General features: G+C 39.1%; 1 protein-coding gene across 18 annotated transcripts in view; it reads right to left on the bottom strand.

Moving 5' to 3' along the window:
• NCOR1 (nuclear receptor corepressor 1) overlaps positions 1–22,743 on the bottom strand; it is a 152,705-nt gene that overhangs the window by 35,705 nt on the left and 94,257 nt on the right. For 9 of the 18 annotated variants that reach the window (XM_032841349.1, XM_032841355.1, XM_032841365.1 and 6 more), the window contains 7 exons: positions 17,936–18,062; positions 16,716–16,778; positions 14,876–15,428; positions 12,443–12,572; positions 9,978–10,173; positions 4,661–4,834; positions 3,763–3,923 (listed from right to left, as the gene is read on the bottom strand). In XM_032841349.1, the coding sequence (XP_032697240.1) occupies positions 3,763–3,923; positions 4,661–4,834; positions 9,978–10,173; positions 12,443–12,572; positions 14,876–15,428; positions 16,716–16,778; positions 17,936–18,062 (1,404 nt within the window). The remainder of the gene's footprint in view (positions 1–3,762; positions 3,924–4,660; positions 4,835–9,977; positions 10,174–12,442; positions 12,573–14,875; positions 15,429–16,715; positions 16,779–17,935; positions 18,063–22,743) is intronic. The other 9 variants (XM_032841362.1, XM_032841363.1, XM_032841366.1 and 6 more) reach the window with 6 other exon arrangements.

Genomic DNA, 22,743 nt, shown 5'->3' with positions numbered 1-22,743 from the left:
AAGGCCACGTGAATATGCGAGGCTGTACAGATGCCTAGGAGAGACAAGAGAAGGCCTGAAGTTCTCAATTCTGGTGGGCCGTAAAGCTCTGTGAAAGTAGGAAGTGAAGACTAAAGCAGAGTTGCCAGCACCCTGGCTGAAGGCTGAAGGTGTGCCCCAACACACACAAAGAGCCACTCAGCAAAGACTGGGACACGTAAGCATTCCAGCCACAAAGTCTGTCAAGCCTTAGCCGGTCAGCAGGTAGAGACAGCAACAACCGCACAGGTCACAGAACACAGACTTCATAGTTAGTTCTTTAGAAAGCAAGCATCGACAAAATAAAAGCAACAACAGCAGACCCTCCGGAGAGATGAGAATCTGATTGCCTCAGCTGCCACCTTATGCAGAATGTCCAGTTTTTAACCAAAAATTGTAACAAAGAAGAAAGCATGATCCACACATGGGGGGAAAAATGCACTGAATAAAAACTGTCCCTGGGCTTTAGATTTGCCAGAAAAAGACCACTATATCATTAATCAGTTACTGTAAATATGTTCAAACTACAGGGAATCATGTCTAAAGCATTAAATGAAAGTATGAAAATGATGTTTCCCCATACAAAGAATATCAACAAAAAGAAATCATAAAAAAAAGAACCGTGCAGAAATTCTGAAGTTAAAAAGTGCAAAAACTGGAGGAAAATAAAAAAAACAAACTCTCAGCAAAAAAAGAAAATAAGGAAGCCTTTTCAATCTGATGGAAGGCACCTATGAAAAGTCTACAGTTAACATACCTACCAGGAAGATACTGAATGCCTCCCTCCTAAAATGGACAACAAGGAAAGCATATCCTCTTTACCACTTCTTTTAAAGATTGTACTATGGGGCACCTGGGTGGCTCAGTTGGTTAAACATCTGACTCTTGATTCCAGCTCAGGTCATGATTTCAGGGTTGTGGGATCAAGCCCCACATTGGGCTGATGGAGCCCCACATTAGGCTCCTAGCTCTTTGCTCGGCAGGGAGCCTCCTTAAGATTTGCTCTCTCCCTCTCCCGCCTCCCTCCCTGTTCTCTCTCTCAAATAAATATCTTTATCTCAAATAAATCTTTAAAAAGAAAATAAACACAGTACTAAAAGTTCTTCCTTAGCCAGTTCAATAAAACAAGAAAAAGAAAAGGCACTAGGACTGGAAAGGAAGAGGTAAAACTACCTTGACTTGCAGATGACATGCTCACATAGAAAATCCTAAGAAATCTACTCTCCTTCCAAAAAAAACAAAAACAAAACAAGAAGCAAAGAAGTAAACACTGCAGGAGATAAAGTGAAGATTGAAAGAGTCAACTTTTTTTTTATATACCTGTAAGAACTGGAAAATGAAATTTTAAAAAATAATATTTATAAAAACATAAATACATCTAACAAAACATCTACAGTGAAAACTATTTAATATTGTTGAGATAAATTAAAGACCTAAATTAATGGAAATATAAACATGTTCATGGATTACAGAAGACTCAATATTCTTAAGATCATTTCTAGGGCGCCCGGATGGCTCAGTTGGTTAATCAACTGCTTTCGGCTCAGTTGATCAACTCATCAACTCATGGTCCCAGAGTCTCGAGACAGAGTCCCGAATCGGGCTCCCAGCTCCGGAGTGGGGGGTGCGTCCCCCCCCACTGACCTTCTCCCCTCTCATGCTCTCTCTCAAATAAATAAATAAAATCTTTAAAAGAAAAAAAAAAACCTTCCTTTCTAACGCAAAATAATCTATAGATTTAATGCAATCTTTTACCATAATCCCAACAGAATTTTTGTTAAAAGCTGACATTTATAATTGATATGGAAACGCCAAAGTCATTGAAGAGCCAAAGTGATCTTAAAAAATAAAAGCCCTTACAGGACTCCTACCACATGATTTCAAGACTTACCATAAAGCTGCAATAATCACAATTGTGGTGCTGACAAAACTATGGGCAAGTAGATGAACTGAACAGAACAGATAGTCCAGAGAGAGACCGAACACAGAGCCAAATCATTTTTTTTTTTAAAGATTTTATTTATTTATTTGACAGACAGAGATCACAAGCAGGCAGAGAGGCAGGCAGAGAGAGAGGGGGGAAGCAGGCTCCCGCTGAGCAGAGAGCCTGATGTGGGGCTCGATCCCAGGACCCTGAGACCATGACCCGAGCCGAAGGCAGAGGCCTAACCCACTGAGCCACCCAGGCGCCCCGAGCCAAATCATTTTTGACGAAGGCACTGAACTGATCAAATGAAGAAAGAAAAGACTTTTTAACTGGTGTTACTGGAACTGCAAACCCAAAAGGATAAATGAACGCTGATCCCGACCTCAGGCTGCACAGAAAACTTAATTTCACGTGACCACCGACCTACACATGTAAAAGCCCAAACTATAAACCTTTCAGAAGAAAACACAAGAATATCCCCACAACCATGAAGCAAAGATTTCTTAGAGAATAAGAGAAAAAATTTACATAAACATTTCATCAAAATTTAAAATTTCTGTTCATCAAAACACACAAGTAACAAAACACACAAGCCACAGAAAAAGTATTTTAATATATAACTGAGACCTTTCATCCACAATACGTAAAGAACTTCTGCAATCTAATAACCAAAAAAACCAATGAAAACAGATAATGACAGTCAATTCGCCATCAGATGTATAAATGAGCAATACGCATACAAAACAGGGCTTGACCTCATTTGCTGCCAGGGAAATGCAAACTAAATGCCACAATGAAATATGACGAAAATAAAAAAGACTGCCAAAGAGCAAATGAAGCAACATGAAGGCTTACGTTCCGGGTGGCAGTGGACCCACTGTGGGAAATTATGAAGTAAAACACACATATTATCGAGCAAGTCCTCTCTCCGGGGATTGATTACACAAGAGAAATAAAAACAAATGTCTATAAGGAGCCAGTACAAGAACATTCGTGCCTGCTTTGTTCACTACAACCCAAAGCCAGAAACAGCTCTGGCTTCCACTAATGAGAATGAGGGTTAACAAACTGGCATGTGTTCCCACAGCGCAGCAGTATTCGGCAATAAAAAAGAAAACTACTGATTACACAAAACCTGTATGAATCCCTACAGCCATTACGCTAAGTTCAAGAGGACGGACACGGAAGAGTACACACTATTTGAGATCAGTTATATGAAAGGCAAAACTGATCTGTGCCAAAAGGAAGCAAACCAGTGGCTGCTTCAGGCAGAAAGCGCTAAGAGAACCTTTGGAAGTGATGCGATGGTTCATCAGCCGACAGGAGAGTGCTCCCTGCTGGTCGTGCACATCAGTCAAAACTTCTCAACCATTAAATTAAGACTGTAATTAGATATATGTTATGGATGTAGATAGCAATGCACCAGAGGGGGAAAAAGAAAGTTATAATGGCCAAAGTCAGAATGAACTGGGGCTTATCAATCAACCACAATTTAATATTTAGAGCCTTTCAATAGTCAACACATACTCTAGTACTTGAAAAAACTCCTCTAGGATCTAGGCTAACTGTACCTCAGAGCACAGAAGTGCCTAAGTCAAGCCAGACGGTGTGCCGCGGGCACTCAGTTCGGGCACCCAACTCACACAAACTTCCTGTGTGCGGTATGGAAGATGATGACTGCCCTATTTTTTGGTCATCATCTTTCCACACACAGATGGATTTTTATTTATTAATCCTGACATATTAGTGACAAAAAGGGAGAACTTTTACCAAAGCAATACTCAATAGAAATTTCCTGGGCAGGGAAGGCATTTTACCTGTGAGATGGAGCCTCCCAGGATAAAAGATGGTTTCTCGGAAGCCACTGTGGTTTTGGATGATGGGATGAGAGGCGGAGGTGGCCTGGTGGGTCGAGTTGTGGGAAGGCGAACCGCTTCAGGGAGGTTCGTTATCACTTGATGTGGAGCAGGCTGCAGGACTTTTAAGGGGAGGGGAAAAAAAATGATTTAAAATCGTCAGTTTCGTAGTTTGCAACACTCTATCTCAGTCATTCCTGAATTTTTATATCACACATTGAATTTTAAGTTGCAAGATGAGGCTGAGGAGGAACACTTCTATTTTGAATTTCTCTTTCAACTTGAATTAAACCCATATACATATTCAGGTCACACATGGTATTTGTGAGGTTGAAATATTCAACTCCCTGTCAAACCAGAGCTTTCAAGCTGATGTTCATTTCAAACGATCTCTGCTGAGCACAGGCAAGTGACTGTCTTTCATAATCTCTGTCTCGCCGTCCCTCGTTGGACCTGCTTTTTAGGGGCACCTCATGGTACCACTGGGGAGAACGCGCACACACGGCCGACCGCCAGCTGCACGCCTCTCTACATCATGCATACTTAGACATTTACTGACTCTGGCTCTCACAGACCGGGATTTCTTGTGTCAGGGAGGGAATCTAAAGATTTTCTCGAAGTATATGGACTCTTGAAAGCCAGTCAGTGTCCCGGTACGCATGTGGGAACAAAATTTCCCGGGGGCCCAGTGAATCTCAACTGAATAGAACAGACGATGGGATGCAGAGAAACAAGAAAATAATTCTGAAACAGGAAGGACGTGTCCGGGAAAGGCAGTTCATTCATGAGATCACACCCCCCATGTCTCGCATCTGCAGGGAGATGGCCAGCAGCCACTGCGCAGAGGAATGATATTTACCTGGAGGCACACTAGAGCGGGCTGCACTCATACCAGGCTGCAGAGCGGCTTTACTGGCTTCTCTTGGAGAGACCCTACACGGTGAGGCTGACCTTGCTGTGGTATTGTGCATCTGTGTTTCCTGCTCTAGGGCACGTCTGACCTCAGCATAAGGCATATAGGCGACTGATTTTCCTATGAAAGTTAAAGTTATCAAAGTAAGGGAAGAACCCCAAATTAAAATAGTAAGTGTGAAAGGACCAAGCCCACACCATCCAGGGGCAGATCCGACTATATACTAATATTAAAATCTAAAATTCCTTGGCGAGGGAGGGGGGAACCCACCCACAGAGAGGTTTAAAAACCCTATACATCTAAATCTTCTGTGTACGCACCATCACTATGACCTAAAGAAACCCTCAAATATTCAATTACGATTTTTCCCTTTAAAGGACAAAGAACTTCTCTTTCTTCGTCTTAGGAAAACCAGGTGTTTTCACATGCAATAAAGATCACAACAGGTAAACATCAGATTATCCAGCCATTTGGTGAATTCCAAGTCTTGCTTGAATCAGTTATAGCTCTGAGATTTTCAACTCTTCAATTTAGCCTGCTGAAACCCACCACTTAATATTCAGAGAAATTAAAATTAAATTTAATTAAAATTAAATTTCTGACACAGATCAAACTAATCCAAAAAACCTACACAAGCTTATAAACTGGGAATTTTACTACCATAATGCTAATAAAAATTACTTCATATAATTTACCTTCACATAAAGCATAAAACAAATTTGAGCATTTAAAGATATCAAATATGCAGTCACATTAAGACTTAAAAATATATGCAATTATATATATAATTTTTTTTCCTTTTTAAAATGAAATTGACATTGTAATTTTGGAAAATCAGGAAAGTACAAAGGAAAATGAAAATCATCTGTAACCCAAACCACTTAGATGTGGGCTATTTTAATGCCTGCCAAAAAAAATTCCCACTCATTTTATTATTCTTTTGCTTACCTAGTCTTACATTTATTCTTCCAGATAAATCAAAATTTAAAATCATTCTCCAAACAAAATGTCACTGGAATTTTCATTAGACTTGAAATTTATGAATACAGGAGACCTGATGCTCTATTAATAATGAGCTTTCTGGGGAATCTAGTCTTTTTCATATAGGTCTTATTTACACATTCCCTGCTAAAAATTATTTGTAGGTACTTTACATTTTTTTGCTAGGAAAGCCATCTTTTTCAATGTGTGAGTTTACTTGTATAAATGATTATTGCAGAGCTACAGGAAAGAAAGATGTGGATTTCTGTAGAACATTTTTTCCTGAGAAACCTAATGAGCTTTCCTTTTTGTTCTAATCACTTTTCAGCTGATTCTTACAGGCTTTCTAGGTAGATTATCTTATCCTGTGAACAAAGATTTGTCTTCTCCCTTTAAATAGCTACTTCTTTCTTTTTTTCTTTACTGCACTACAGTAAGTAGTAGTTGGAACCTGACAGTTTCTATCCCAAGAGAAGGTCTCTAGCATTTCACTATTAAGTGGAAGATGGCATAAAGAGTTCTCCAGCTTACTAAGGTATTTTTAAAAACCAGAAACAAAAAAATAAAATAAAAAGTTAAAAAAATAAAAACCAGAAACAATTCTAGTAATACAAGCTAACACTGTACTCTGTGCAGAGCACTGTGAATTACATGAATTATCTCACTGAGCCCTCATGACCAATGAGATTATTAACACCATTTCACAGATGAGGAAACTGACCCTTAAAAGAATCACACTGTCTTGCCACAAAGGTCTGCTATCAGCAGCACAAGTCTGACTCTGATCTCAAAACCACGTGGCAAAATAAAACAAAACAAAACAAAAAACAAAACAAAACAAAAAAAGTAAATAGAAAAAAAAATTTTAAATCCCACATGGCAATAATGTCTCCCTGAAGCACTGAGTGTTGAATTTCAGATGCTTCTGGGGTATCCATCAAGATGATGGTATTCCACGGGGTTCCTGGGTGGCCTCAGTGGGTTAAGCGTCTGCCTTTGGCTCAGGTTATGATCTCAGGGTCCTGTGATCGACCCACACATTGGGCTCTCTCTGCTCAGCAGGGAGTCTGCTCCCCCCCCACCCCTGCTCTCTCTGCCTGCCTCTCTGCATGCTTGTGATCTCTGTCAAATAAATAAATAAAATCTTTAGCAAAAAAGAAGAAAAGATGATGGTACTCTTCCCTTCTTAGACATATTAATATAATGAATTAGATTAAGTATTCCAATGCTGTGCAGATTTATAAAAGAAACCAACTTAGAAAATCATGTCTTCCTTTCTAGATAATTTAACATGGTAAAATTATTATTATAAATTCTGTGTGACTGTTTTACCATTTCCAGTAAGTTTCTAATAATGTGGAAACTGTCTTATCAAGGTAGTATTAAAGAAAAAGCAGAAAAAAAAAGAAAAGAAAAAGCAGAAATTTAGATGGTTCTAAATATAGGTATTTAAATCATCATGTACTCAGGCTGAAAAAAATAAACAAGAAAATAAACAGATTAAATTTAGTTGCAGAGAAGGATTAACTCCTAATCGGACTGAACTGATTCTGTTAAACCTGAACTGGAAGTTCAATTCTAACTCTCCCTACGTGTGTACATTTGAGTTCCCTCACTCCAGGGAAAAGGCTTCACACTGAAGTAGGGGTTACCTTGTGTAAATGCTCCTGGAAAGTGAAATCAACTGTTCTCTCAGGTTTTTCCTAGGTGTTTCTACAGATGGAAAGGCTAATGCCACTTAGAAAGGGTACACCTCGAGTAACTGTGCTGCTCGCTAGCATTACGATGCAATCAAACAGATGCTGCCTGTTACTTTCTAAACGAGACCATGAAGGGAAAAGTCAAAATCATGTCCTAATTCAAGTGAACTATGCCAGTCTGGCGATGGTTTACAGGTAAATAAACATTCTCACTGTATTTAACATTCTATAAACTGTTCTATGATGTTGCATTGGAAACATTTGTATCAAACATTATGCATATAAGCAATATAAGTGAAAGTATAATACTTATACAAGGGAGATGTTTAAGTATAAGGGAAATAATCATTTCCACTGAACTATGGATAGCTATAAATTCAGGAGAGTCTTTGGGCACTTGGTTAAATAACTACACAAACATACTACATGAGCGAAAACAAAACTTAACCTTGAGATAAAACGTAAACCACCCCAGTTTCTACAGTCACCTTGAATCAAACTGGTATCATATTAATAAACATCTCAATATGACTTTAACAAAAAATATAATTACAGTATGGTTTTAAGACCACTGCATTATGATTAAAAATTAGGATACCACTCTGATCTAAATAAACCACATGGATTAATATGACTGACCACAGAGAAATGCAGTTTATTGTTTAGAGTCTCAGAATTTGGGATCTAGCCTGATTTAGTCTCTCCAGTTTCCAAATACAACCCAACTTGTAAAGTAGATTAAGAAAAGATACTGAGGTCTTAAAATAACCATATGATACGCATATTATAGAATGATCCAGATATTATTAACTAAATAATGTTCAGCTTTAGCATGACTCTGGCAAATACCGTTTGCATGTCACTTTTTTCTAGGTTTTAGTTCTTCTCCCAACACTTACTCTAAATCATTTATGTAAGGAATGCATCAATAGACTTTTAAATTACTCTATAATTTATCATTCTCATCATGACAGATTTTCTCATAATTGGACTGCTCAAAAGACAAACACTTCTGCTAAGTCCATTTATACTCCATTTAATTTATTCCTTCAACATGTAATTACTGAGTACACACTGCGTCAATTACCGAGTTAGCAACTAAGAATTCTCCCTGTGCAATATACTAAAAGCTCCCAAACCATCAGTGTTTTTACCTTCATTCAGGAAATATTCATTTGGCACCTATGATACACCCAGCCTTGCTGGGTATTACTACTCCGGTTCACGTTTTTACTAGCATAAGATTTATACTTAAAACACCAGCAATTTTATATTTAAAACTCTAACATAAGAGGTTCAGGGTACCATATAACTAATAACTCATTACTGGTGAAACGGCAGCGGGGGGGCGGGTGCATTGAGAAGGTGGTGGTGGTCAAGATCCATTAAGTACCACAGTTCTGATTTTATATTAAATAGCCCTTGAAATGCATGACATTCTACAGCTAATTGTTCGTTCTTATCTGTGTAAGGTACTGCAGAGTCTTTTGAATCATTACCAAAAAACCTAAACCATAGTAACGAAGACCTTAATAGTCTTATATTCTAAGCATATTGTAGCATAAGTCAACTATCAACCAGAACACGTGTTCCATTTCCTAACCATGCCAGAAGAATGTATTACAACTGAGAAATCATCCCCCACCCCACAACCTTTTTAAAGAAACTGAGCTTATCATGCACAACTAGAAAGAAAATGCATATGGGTGCCTGGCTGGCTCAGCGAGTGGAGCATGGGAGTCTTGACCTCAGGGCTGTGGGTTCAAGGCCCATGTTGGGTGTAGAGATTACTTAAAAACAAAAAAAAGCTTAAAAAAAAAAAAAGCATGCACAACTCGAATCTGTCACTTGAAATAACAACAGTGACATAACAATGATAACTGTACCTTTGTGGTATCTATTATACTACATATGCACTGTACACTATTATTATAAATTGCATATGTATTACATATATTATGTAAAGAATAATGCTGAGCCTGAATGCTGATTATTTCTTATGGGTCATAATCTCAGTAAGATGGAAATACAGAAACAGATAAATAGATCTGTAACTTACACTTTACAGATGAGACAACTAAAAGTCAGAAAGTTTCGGGACTTGTCCTTGGCCACACAAGTGGTGAAGGCTGGGGTGAGGGGTGAGTCAGGATACAACCGGCACAATACACAAAGTTGTCTCCCATCATATCAATGAGAATGAGTATTACCCTGTGGTTACATGTGATTTACTGGGAGGACAGGATAACAATTCTCCCTTACTCTGAAAACTCAGATGAATGGAGCACAAAGCATGGCTTTTACAGTCTTTCAGCAGAGAGATAAATACCAGAAAACTTGTATCAACAAAAACCATTACAATGTTGCTGCTGCCTGTGAGTAGTCAATAATACTAACATTCCTCGAAAGTTTAACCGAGGTCAGGTTAAAGGAGTTCGGTGCTGGGGACGAGAGGAATTAATCAACAGACATGCAGATAAACTACAAAGCACAAAGGACACTACAAAGCACAAAGGACACTACTCAGGAGTATAGTTTTGTTTCCCTTCAGAGAAATGCTTTGCGGGGATAGTTCTACCCACCTTCCCACTCTCTGTTTGGACTCTTGGCGGCACCACAGGGACTGGTGGAACTCCTGCATTCCAGATCTATCTGCTCTTGCCTCTGCCGCTGTTCTTCCAGGAGTGCGGATTCGTGCATTGCTTTAATGTGTCGCTGGTAGAGGGCATAGCCGCTCACTGGAGTTCCAATCGGTATATTACATGGGGTACAGGAAACCTACAGGAAGAAAAAAAATCTAAATACGCCAATGACCGACATAACATTGAGACCTTCTGTTGCAAATAATGCTTATTTCTATAACATACTGGTTGATGGGATTTTGCCATTTTTTGGTCAAACTAATCTTCAAGTATGAAATACTTCAAGTGCTGAACATTGACTTTCAGAACACAATATAAATCACATAAGTTGCGATAAGAGAGATCTAAATCAGAAATTAAAACACTGCGGTCTGCTTTTAACTTCTGATGGTTTAACCCCTGGTGGCTCAGCCCTGACACCTAGCCCTCCCCTCTATGTTCTCTAGGTATGCACACCACTTCTGCACACTGAAATGTCATCTATATGTTAATGGCTCATCAATTTCTATTTGTAAGACCTTTGCTCCAAGTCCCATAGTCACAGCACGGCTACCTAACACCTCCACGCAGGTATCTCAAAGCACCTCTAAACTAGCATTTAACAGAATTGTTGTTCATTTCCTACATTCAATGCTTCTTCAGTTACCTCTGTCTTAGAAAACGGAACCTTAATAGCTGAGACGCCTCACCTCCCACAACCAACTCACTAGCACAACAGGACGGGTGTTGAATGTTACCTCTTCGGACAGGCCATCCTTAACCGTCCCTCCCCGTTCTCCTCCTTATGGCAGCCCTGGTTCTTTCTTTCAGGGAACACAGCGCTTACAATAGCACAATTCACAATAATATGGCTGTTTTGTTTATTTTCTGTCTCTCTCATTTCAGGAAGGAAAGAACCCAACCTGTTTGGCTCAATACTAAATAAACAGCCTCTAACACAGTCCATTACTTCACGAATACAAAAAATTCTGGGGAAGAGTAGGGATCAGAGTTTTTTAGAACCTATTATCTAAATAAAGACTTCCTCAGTGTTTTTCACACTATAAGTAGAATTTTTCACTGAGCCCAAAACATACACAGAATTTTCTTGCCTTTGTGCTTTGGCTTGTATATAAACATGGCTCTTCCTCCTTTTGCTCTAAAGCCAAATGAACTGTTTTGGTCCAACCAAAATATTATTTCTTATGCGGAGTCTTCTTTAGTTGTCTCATTAAGAAGGAAGCTCTCCTTCCTCTGAAATGACTATACTACCTTTTTAAACTTAACAGAGCATCACATTTTTATAATCCACTTTAAGTTTATTTTATATTTTTCTATGTCTCACTATCAAGAGCAATCTCTATGTTTTCTGAAGTTAGAGATTACAATATATAAATATTCCATACAGCATTAACAATGTTGTCTTGAACTCGGTGGACACTTAATAAAAGTCCATTTGAGTAAATCAGTGAATGAACAAATGTTTAATGATTTTTTTTTGGAGTCTATCATAAGCACACACTTAACTTTTATCAATTATCATGTGAGACAGAACAAATTTTTATCCTCTCTAGTGAAGCAAGAGCGAAAACATTCTTAAGTAAAGGAGCAACACCCTAGTTTGGAATTCAGTGTCAAAAGAGAGTCAAACTTGTAGAGATTACTAAAGTAAAATGTAAATAAAACTAAATTTGGAATTGTATACTGAAGTTAGCCATAATCTCTAGAATTCATTCTAAACGTTCAAAATCTAGTTATATATTAATTCTGCTACTGTCTTATAGGAAAACAAACAAAACAAAAACAAAGCTTACAAATATTTATGGCTAAAGAATTATATACTTCTTTGGTGGGTTTTTCCCCCCCCTGAAATGGAAATCACCATTTCAGTCAACCATCACAATGAATCCATTTGAAAAAGCAAACAGCAGAATGACTGAATGGGGAAACAAAATGTGGCATATACATACAATGGGATATTCTCAATCCTCGAAAGGAAAGGAAGGAGATTATGACACCACCCGGATGAACTGAGGACTTTATGCTGAGTGAAACGTGCCAGTCACAAAAGACAAATACCCTGTGATTCCACTTATATGAAGTATCTAGCCAAATTCACAGAGACAGAAAGTAGAACTGTAGTTGTCAGGAGCTGGGGGGAGGAGAGAGAGAGCCTTGTGCTTTAATGGGAAGAAAGTTTCACTTCTGGAAGATGAAAAAGTTCTGGAGATCTATTTCACAACAACATGAATATACTTAGTACTACTGAACCATATACTTAAAAACAGGTAAGAGGTTAAATTTTATGTTGTGTGTTTTGCACCATAATTTTTTCAAGAAATCAAGTACTGATTAAAGAAGAGAGGAAACGTCTCAGAAGGTCTTTGTTTCTCAACTTCACTTCGCTACTCAATTTGAAAACTTACCATTGGCGGGATAACGGCAGCTCTGTGCTGAAGCTGCGGCAGGTCCAGTGGATTTGGTTTTATTGGGGATGAGACCAACAGAGATCCAGGGGGGTTTAACAATGAAGGCTTTGAGTCCATAGGAAACAGTCTGCAATTGGCAATAGAAAAAGATAAATTAATGTATTCATATTTAAGACTTTAAATGTATAATCATAATTCCTTTTTTTAGAAAGACTCATTTATTTTAGAGAGTGAGAGAAAGCAGAGAATGGGAAATGGGAGGGGCAGAGGAAGAGAAAATCTCAAGCTGACTCCGTGCTAGGCGCAGAGCCCGATGCAGGGCTCGCTCACACAACCCCGAGGTCACATCATGAGCCCAAACGGAGTCCATCACTTAACAGACTGCACCACCCACACACCCCTAATCATAATTCCCTCTAAGTTAATATGTATGTGCACACACAACACATCAACCTTAGAAGATTATCTGAACAGTAAGGAAAAGGGGAACCTATAAGGCTAATTTCCCAGGTAAAGATTATATTGATTTATAGGTTGAAATTTATCTGCATCTAACCATCCAGTCTGAATAAATTCCATTATAAAATACTAGGTCCTAATCTACCACTAACACGGACTCCGAACTAATTACCTGATACAGGATGTTTTGCCAGGATCATAGGCTATTTTTTCAAACATCTGCCCACCACCATTCTAAAATTGAGAATTTCACCCCAAATTCCAGACTCCTGGTTTCTCACCAAGAATGGAAAGAAATGGCCACACAGAAACGGCATGGCCACGTGGCATCCGCATGCTGAACGTGCAGCAGCTGCCCCCTCCAACGGCACGTGCTGCTCTGTCCCCCACAGCCCCCACCATCCTACACTCCGCCTGCTTCACTCAGTTTCAGCACCTCCACTGGAGTTTGCGACACCCAGTATGCGAACTGGGGGGATCATACACTAATGCCATACCCTTTCAGGCTGGATCAGACTCCAATGTTATTGGGGGAAAGACAAACATTTTAAAAAATACAAACTGATAAGAAAATTAGAATGTATAAAAGAAAACAACATTTAACGTGAAGAATAAAGACGGTATTAAAGATGTAGAAAAGTGAAAGTGGGGGCGCCTGGGTGGCTCAGTGGGTTAAGCCTCTGCCTTCGGCTCAGGTCATGATGTCAGGGTCCTGGGATCAAGCCCCACATCGGGCTCAGCAGGGAACCTACTTCCTCCTCTCTCTCTGCCTGCCTCTCTGCCTACTTGTGATCTCTGTCAAATAAATAAATAAAATCTTAAAGAAAAGAAAAGTGAAAGTGTTATTTTAACAGTTTGGATGTGATGTAGACACAGAGCATTACTCAAAGACCACCATGTATTTACAAGGAATTTCTGAATTTTAAGACTACTATCATGTTCAGCTCTTAAGATGTTCCTCCTTGAAGACTACCATCATCCTAATTTTTCCTTCATTTATAAATAAAGTTACTAAAACCAATAGTGGAAAACACAGACAATCTTCATCTTAGATGAAGAGAATCTGGCTCTCCACTGAGTGGCTTATTTGCCTCTTTCTTATTAAAAAGTGGGAGGTCAGGGTCGGGGGTGGGGGAGAAAAAAGAGTTGAATTGAGTTTCTGATTAAATGGTCTTTTAGTCAAATTCATTTCTAGAATGTGTACCAATCAAATGTTCTACTGTGATCCTAGGTGATTCTATTTCTTTCATGGAGAAGGAAATCCCAAGGCAAGTACATCTATTAAATAAAGCAGTATCTCTTCCTATAATTTTACTGTCATAGTTACTATAATTTTTATAAAAACCATAAAGGTAGATTTTTATATTATGAATTTAATGACTAAAAGTAGTTCTATATTAATCTTATTATATATATTTTAAATTAGTAATCTAAAATTTTAACTGCTATACAAAGTAATCATATAATTACTGCAATCTTGTATCTAAATTATGCTTTCTAAAATATTTTCAGAACACGTAACATGTTTCTCCTGTCAACATTTTCTATCATCTAATACACAGGTACAGCAGGCCTTGCTCTGAGGCCATATGGTTTTGGCGCAAACAAGCCAATGCCTCTTGCCTCCGCCTTCACCACCACATCCTACCCCTTTCAACACCAAGAATGGCAGTCATCCAGGGCTCAGATCACAAACTTTGTTAGATGAAATCCCCTTCTTCGCTACATATGAAATGCATGTAACAACTGGTGTAGAAAAGCATTATCTTTTTCATTGGAAACGAACGATCGCACAGTTGTTCTCGGTTACTGAAACAGACGAACGTCTTCATGACCCAGTATTAAAAGCATGTGGACCACCTCTGAGCTGCCACTATTCATAGGAGAATAATCCTCGCAGCCAGCACCCTGTGACTCAGTCAGCCTCCACCAGAGCAAAGCACAGGATAATCGTAGAGGAGCGAGTCTCACCTCTGCCTCTCGGGCTCTCCATCCACATCTTCGTCCGCACTGCAGGTGGCGCTAGAATCATTGTCCGACTGGGGCTCTGGCCTCTGGGCGCCTATCTGCTGGGCCACCACGAAATCCTCATCTCTAGGCTCCGACTTCTCGCTGGCTCTCTCTAGGTCTCTTTCTTTGGTATCACCTTCGACTTTAGATGGGTTGTTTTCCGGCGCCCTCATCTCGACGTCTCCAGAGTCTGATTTGGTCGTCGTGGGGAGATCGAGAATGGAAGGCACTTCCACACTGTGCTCCTGACGCTCAACGTCCATCGGCTCTGCTGCCTCCGCGGGGATGCTGTCGCTCGCCTGCGTCTCCACACTTTCACTTTCCATGGGTTTTGCACTCTGAGCTGCGGAGGAGGGAGATGCACTGGGTACGGGTTCCGTGGTGGACTCGAGCTCGGCCCCAGGTTCGGTGTTTCCTCGAGAAGTCGCATTGTCAGTGCTATCCTCGCTGGGCTTGACAGCTTCAACTGGTGAAGGAGAAGGAGCACTTTCTGTATCAGAACTATTTTCAGCACCTTAAAGATAATGATACAGCATAAAAATCTGATAATGAACATGTTTCAGGTGGTGACAGAAGCCATGCTTGAAAGTAGTTGTTTGGGACGAATGATACTCCTTAGATGGCCTCAGTGAAGTCTTAAGGCCACTGGGAAGCTAGAGTGTTTGTTCACAGAGCATGAATGGGAGAGGTCAAATGGTCCTCACCTTCTGAAACTGAAAGCATAAGAGCTTTTAATATCTAAAAATAATTTATATGAGGGGCACCTGGCTGGCTCCATCACTGGCACGTACAACTCTTGATCTCAGGGTCGTGAGTTCGAGCCTCACGCTGGGTGTAGAGATTACTTGAATAAATAAGAACTCTTAAAAACATTTTTTAAATAAATAAATATAAATGAATGAATGAATGAATCAAAGTTATATTAAATTTGAAAAATGAAGACAGATGCAAAACCAAAACTAAACAAGAAACCATTCCCATAAAATGGTATTTGGTTTATTTCTACCAGCCTGTGGCGTGCTTTTCCTTTGACCCAGGAGGTCTGACAGTCTAAAACAGCACCATCCAACAGGAACATAATATGAGCTACATCTGCCTAAAATTTTCATTTTTCCGGTGGCCACATTAAAAAAAATAAAAAGAGTTAAATTAGGTTTAACAACATATTTTATTTCACCCAACAGGACTGAAATACTATCTTTTTAACATGTAATCATGTGGAAATATAGTAATATAGAAAACTAGTAATAAGATTTTTACTTTTTTTGGTACTACGTCTCCAAAATCTGATTACATTTTACATTTTCAGCCCATCTCAATTTGGACATTTCAAGAGCTCAATAGCCACATATGTCTAGTGGGTACTGTACTAGAGAGGAAAATTCTAGAGTAACATTGCATGGACTTTTAAGTTAACATTGTAACTCTGACCTTTCCCCACATCCTTGGTTTCACTTGATATAAAATACAGTTTTAATCGTTGACATCTTCACTCAGGTATTTCAAAGGAATCACAAATTCAGTATTTCCTACACTAGACTAAGTCCGTGGACTTTTCTGTTTTTTACTAGTTAAACCAGAAACCTCTAAGGGATAATCTTTTACTTCTCCTCTCTTTAATCCCCATATCCTATGCAGACAAGTATCACAGATTTTCTCTCTAAAAACATCCCCTGAGTCCAGCCACTTGTGTTCAACTACTCGACTGCCCCTGTAGTCCAGAAGCAACTCTCCCTATCTTCCACCTCAGACCAATCTCTACAATGACGCCAGAGGGAGCTTTTTAAAAGCCAAATCTTACCAAAACTCTGCTGCTCCAGTATTCTCTTCATTCCTGCCACACGGGCCTCATTTTCCACAAAACCTCACAGAAAAAAAGCTACTTAATGTTCAAAGCCAAAACCCAATCAAAACAAAATTTAAGTTCAAAGCCAACAACAACTTGCAGAAAAAAATAAAATGAAATCTACTGTTTCTGAAACTCCTGGAAGGTATAGAACTTCCTCAGCTTAAAATAGGAGTGTCTTCAAAGTAATGTATTTAAGCAGCTCTAATTACATACAAAATTTAAGCTCTGGTAATTTAAAATAAAACAAAAAGTGAATGAGATGGAGAAAATATTTGTGTATACAACGTATGAACATGTGTAAGATATTATATATAAAGAGCTACTAAAATCACTGAAAATTCCCCCTTCGAAGCACTCAATTCACAAAAGAAATCTACAGAAACTTTAACAGTAATGCAAACTGAAATGAATTAGGAACTTTTAACTAGCAAAAACTCAAGAAAATATTTAATTTTTCGGGAAGTGGTCATTAACTTGTTCAAGCAACAAAAAGGATTTTATTTCTGTCTTATGTTTCTTGGGTTGACATTCTTTTCTACCGGGGCGTCTAGCAACATTAATTCTTTTTACACAAAAACATAAATATGACATATGTGAGTCATTTTAAGAACAGAAATAAACTCATTGCAATAAAGAGAAACGGAATCAATGATACTAACCGGACACATACAGGTGGCAGTGACATTGACACACGGACAGCGTACTGATGCCGGGCTGCCATTTTATTTTATTTTTTAAATTTTATTTTTATTTATTTATTTTTTGGTTTTTTTGAGAGCGAGCGAGCGTGAGTGGGGGGGAGGGGCAGAGGGAGAGAGAGAATCTCAAGCAGGCTCCATGCTCAGTTCAGAGCTCGTTGTGGGGCTCAATCTCACGACTCTGAGACCACCACTTGAGCCAAAATCAAGAGCCAGCCGCCTAACTGACTGAGCCACCCAGGCACCCCGGAACTGCCATTTTAAAGATCTTCTGGTTGTAGCAATAGGACCATCACAGGTGCTACATACATATTTGTTGACTGAATGAATAAATACCTTGTGCTCAAGCATAAGGTCTCTATGAAAACACTGAATATACTCTTTCCTTAATGAAGCAATTCTTAAATGACTAAGCTAATAATTAGGTAATTTGAACTAGTAGAAGTCGCAACTAAATTTAAGATTTTAAGATACCTTCGCTGTCTTCTGGATTTTCTTCTTCATTAGAAGCTTCGATATCTTCGTCCTCCTGAGCAGAAACAGTGGAAGCTACACTTTCGCACTGGGACACGTCTCGCTCTTCACGGGGCTTTCGTGAAGTCTGAAGGAGCAAAAGAGCGTTGGATTATTTATGATTTAAATAGCTGAAAGGAAACAAAGGAAAACTCACATCTGAAACAACACAGAACACGGATACACACACACTGAACAAGAAGGCTGCCTGTCTGACAACTGTTATGGTGGATATTCGGTTGCTTCTGCGGAACCACTAACTGGCCTTCTGTGTGGACGGATCGGTCTCATCAAACTGACCGAAAGTTATATTTGAAGCTTTTTTCAAACTACTCGCCACCATAGATGTACCAAGAGCCAAAATTCACAAAACTCTTGCTATTTTTCCCTCTCAAATAATGTATTTTTCTAATAAAAATAACATGCATTTGTTTTCTACCAAAAATAAGATATTCGTTAGAATGTAGAGGACACAGAAAATTGTTAAGAAAAACAGAACAGGGGTGCCTGTGTGGCTCAGTGGGTTAAAGCCTCTGCCTTCAGCTCGGGTCATGATCTCAGGGTCCTGGGATCGAGCCCCGCATCGGGCTCTCTGCTCAGTGGGGAGTCTGCTTTCACCGCTCTCTCTGCCTGCCTCTCTGCCTACTTGTGATCTCTGTCAGATAAATAAATAAAATCTTAAAAAAAAAAAAAAGAAAGAAAGAAAAAACAAAACAATAATGGCTCATAATTGCACCAGCCAGAGATTCTGACTATACTGATACACTTCTTTTCAGTCTTTTATCTGCGTGTATGCATATATGTTTATGTATAGTACATGTAAATAAAACTAGGATTGCCCAATGTAATTACCTATCCCACTCATTATAAATTCTTCAAAAATGTTATATTTATTGATAATTCCATAAAAACACTCTGTGCCAACAGATATTTAAAATTCACCTATTTTAAGGTATTAAATAGGCAATTTTAAAGTTTTGCGCTGTAAATAATGCTGCAATAACCATCCTTCTCAAAAAGGAAGAATTATGTGCTCTCATAAGCAACAACGGATCATCGGTGTCACTGCCTTTGCTATTATGAGGACAAATTCCCTTTTTCATTAACAGGATTTTTCCTTCCACAATCAATGTGTTTATATAAAACTGCTCATTCTTCTACTGGGATCACAGATCTGTAAGAGCATATGTGTACGTATTTAAGTGTAAGACATCAGCTATTTATTATATTTTTATCTCATGTTGCTAACTATGAAACTTAAGGTCTCCTGTCTTTGCAGACCTGGGGATCCCAGCCCTGACACTGCTCTGTTCTCTGCCTCTTACTGAGCCTATACTCACCAGACTTTAGCTACAGGACCCCCGCCCCGGGGACACTACTCACAGAGGAAAATATCATTGCCATCCTGATTGTTAAAATTCTATGCTAGGGGGTGCCTGGGTGGCTCAGTGGGTTAAGGCCCCTGCCTTGGGCTCAGGTCATGGTCCCAGGGTCCTGGGATCGAGCCCCGCAGCATCGGGCTCTCTGCTCAGCAGGGAGCCTGCTTCCCTTCCTCTCTCTGCCTGCTTGAGATCTCTGTCAAATGAATAAATAAAATCTTAAAAAAAAAAAAAAAAAGAATGCAAGGGGAGAATCCTCTGGCTATGCTCTTTAAAAACCTTTAGAAAGACTACGAAAGACTCCAATATTTTTAGGCATCAGATAATCACTCTTATAAGGATTTTTCCAGTGTCAAAGCTATACCCCTTCTTTGCCAGTATCTACCCATGCTGTTTGGCATTTCCACTGATGAATATAGAAGAGACAGTGTTTCACCACCACCATGTGACACTCCTCTATTCATATGTAATCAACTTCTATTTCTCCAAATATTTCCTTCACTATATGATAGTACTCACTAATTTTTATTTTTTTTTAAGATTTTATTTATTTGTTTGACAGAGATCCCAAGGAGGCAGAGAGGCAGGCAGAGAGAGAGAGAAGGGGAAGCAGGCTCCCTGCTGAGCAGCGAGCCCGATGCGGGGCTCTATCCCAGGACCCTGGGGATCATGACCTGAGCTGAAGGCAGAGGCTTAACCCTCTGAGGCACCCAAGCGCCCTAGTACTAATTTTTAATGTAATAATTCAAACCTATGGAAATATAACACCTATGTATCTTGCACTGCATTTTAATAGATATTAGACATTTTGTCATGTTTTCTTGAAAACTTTTTGAAAATGACAGAACACTCTAGGGGCACCTGGGAGGATCAGTCATTAAGCCTCTGCCTTCAGCTCAGGTAATGATCCCAGGGTCCTGGGATGGAGCCTGGCATGGGGCTCCCTGCTTAGTGGGAAGCCTGCTTCTCCTTCCCCCACTTCCCCTGCTTCCGGTTCCCTCTCTCTCGCTGTGTCTCTGTCAAATAAAATTTAAAAAAAGAAAAGAAAGAAAATGATAAAACACTCTAAAAAAACTGGAAGCCTACAGGCCCTATTATTTCCATTGTAATTAAAATGATTAGAACAAGAAGTTTTAAAGACATTTGTGATGGGTAATTTTATGTGCCATTTTGACTGGGCCACAGCACTCAGACATTTGGCCAAACATTATCCTGGGTGTTTCTGTGCAGGTGTTTTTTAGATGAGATTAACAAGCAGATGACCCTCCAGAATGTGGGGAGGGGGGTACTTCACCCAATCAACTGATGGCCTTAATAGAACTAAGACTGATGGCTCCCTCCTCCCCCCCCCACCCCCCCCCCCCCCGCAAGAAGATAAGCTGTCAGCAGATCACCTCTGGACTCCAGGTGCAACTCTTTCCTGAGTCTCCAGCCTGCCAGCCTTCACCATCAGATCTAAGCACTCACAATCACAGGAGCCAATTTCTTAAAATAAATCTTCATATTCTCTCTCTCGCTCTCTCTCCACACACACACACCGTTGGTTTTGTTTCTCCGGAGAACCCTGACTTATCTTTTAAAAACATGTCTGATTTATTCTTTACTTGATTTTCTCCCCAAACATTTTAAATAGTATTTGATAAAGTCAAGTCTCTCTTGTCACCAGACCTTTTGTTATGTTTATTTTCTTCCCTTTTAATTGCCACAACACATTTTTAACCTTTACTTCTTCATTTTTTTTTTAAAGATTTTATTAATTTATTTGACAGAGACACAGCAAGAGAGGGAACACAAACAGGGGGAGTGAGAGAGGGGGAAGCAGGCTTCCCGCCAAGCAGGGAGCTCGATGTGGGACTCGATCCCAGGACCCTGGGATCATGACCTGAGCAGAAGACAGACGCTTAACAACTGAGCCACCCAGGCGCCCCTACATCTTCATTTTTAATGTTAAAAGGTCCTTTGTATATAACTTTTTAAATTAATGTCATACTTCATACACTCTTATTTACTAAAAGTTCAAACCCTAACAAATTTAAATATCTACCCTTTTATTACCCATTCTATCCTTCTTCAGTGAGTCTCAAAATGTTCTGGTCTAAGGATACAGCACTCTTAAAAAGCATTCAAGACCCTAAGCAGGTTCTATTCATGAGACAGATATAATGATACTTACCATATTTGAATTAAAGCAAAAACATTTAAAATATAATTCATTTGAAAATAACAATAAACCTATTACATGTCAACATAAAAACATTAATACAAAATAACTATATTCCAAAACAAAAGTTTGATAATTTAGTGAAAAGTAGCTTTTTAAATGTTTTTGGAAATTTCTTTTAATGTTTGCCTTCACAGAGACAGCACAATTTTCAAATGTGCTTCTACATATAATCTAATCTACACAGTATTATTTTGGTTGAAGTATACATGTAAAAATAAAAAAAGTCTGGGGCCCCCCTGGCTGGCTCAGTCGGTAAAGCATGTGACTCTTGATCTCAGGGTTGTGAGTTCAAGCCCCACCCATGTTAGATGTGGAGCCTACTACCAAAAAAAAAAAAAAGTCTGGCCTCACAGAGATATGTAGTTGAAAAGGGAAGCATATTTTAACAATCTTTTCAAATGACCATGGTTATTATTCTTTGGTATTGTACCAAAATTCAGCAAGTAGTCCTCTCTTAAAGGGTAACTGCAATATGAAATCTGAAACCATATCAATAAATGTTTTGTACTCTATTAAAATTCATTTATCTATCTTGAACTTTGGTGTATGAAAAAGTATTTTATACATTTTCTATCCATACATAACATCCACTGTGAATCACAAATTGGTCATCTGGAAATTATGGAGTTACACAGATTTTTCAAATCTGCATATAATTTCACTGTTTATCAAAATATCATATTAGGGGGTGCCTGGGTGGCTCAGTGGGTTAAGCCTCTGCCTTCAGCTCAGGTCATGATCTCGGGGTCCTGGGATCAAGCCCGCATCAGGCTCTCCGCTCAGCAGGGAGCCTGCTTTCCCCCACCCACTGCCTGCCTCTCTGCCTACTTGTGATATCTGTCTGTCAAATTAATAAATAAAATCTTAAAAAAATATATATCATATTAGTTATTATTACCACTGATCTCATCAGAAAAGGCTTTGGGTGTTACAGTGAGGAAGACAAATTTTCCAAAATTCTAATTTTTGCTTAAAAGCTTGAAGTTTAAAAGGGGCAACAATACTTCTGCTTGCTTCCTTTGAAAGACAGTCTCACTCATTTTCAAGAAAATGTCTGCCAAGGATCCAAGTCTGAAAAACCATAGCTTTTCTGTCATTTTTCCAATTAAAACTGAAACTCCATAAAAAAGGGAGGCGAATTCAGCTTGGAACTCAAACAACTGCAA

Source organism: Lontra canadensis, unplaced genomic scaffold, assembly GCF_010015895.1.
Source record: "Lontra canadensis isolate GAN:19392208 unplaced genomic scaffold, GSC_riverotter_1.0 scaffold122, whole genome shotgun sequence".
NCBI lineage: Eukaryota > Metazoa > Chordata > Mammalia > Carnivora > Mustelidae > Lontra > Lontra canadensis.
The sequence above is the reverse complement of the archived record's forward strand: the minus strand, read 5'-3'. Positions and strand labels throughout refer to the sequence as shown.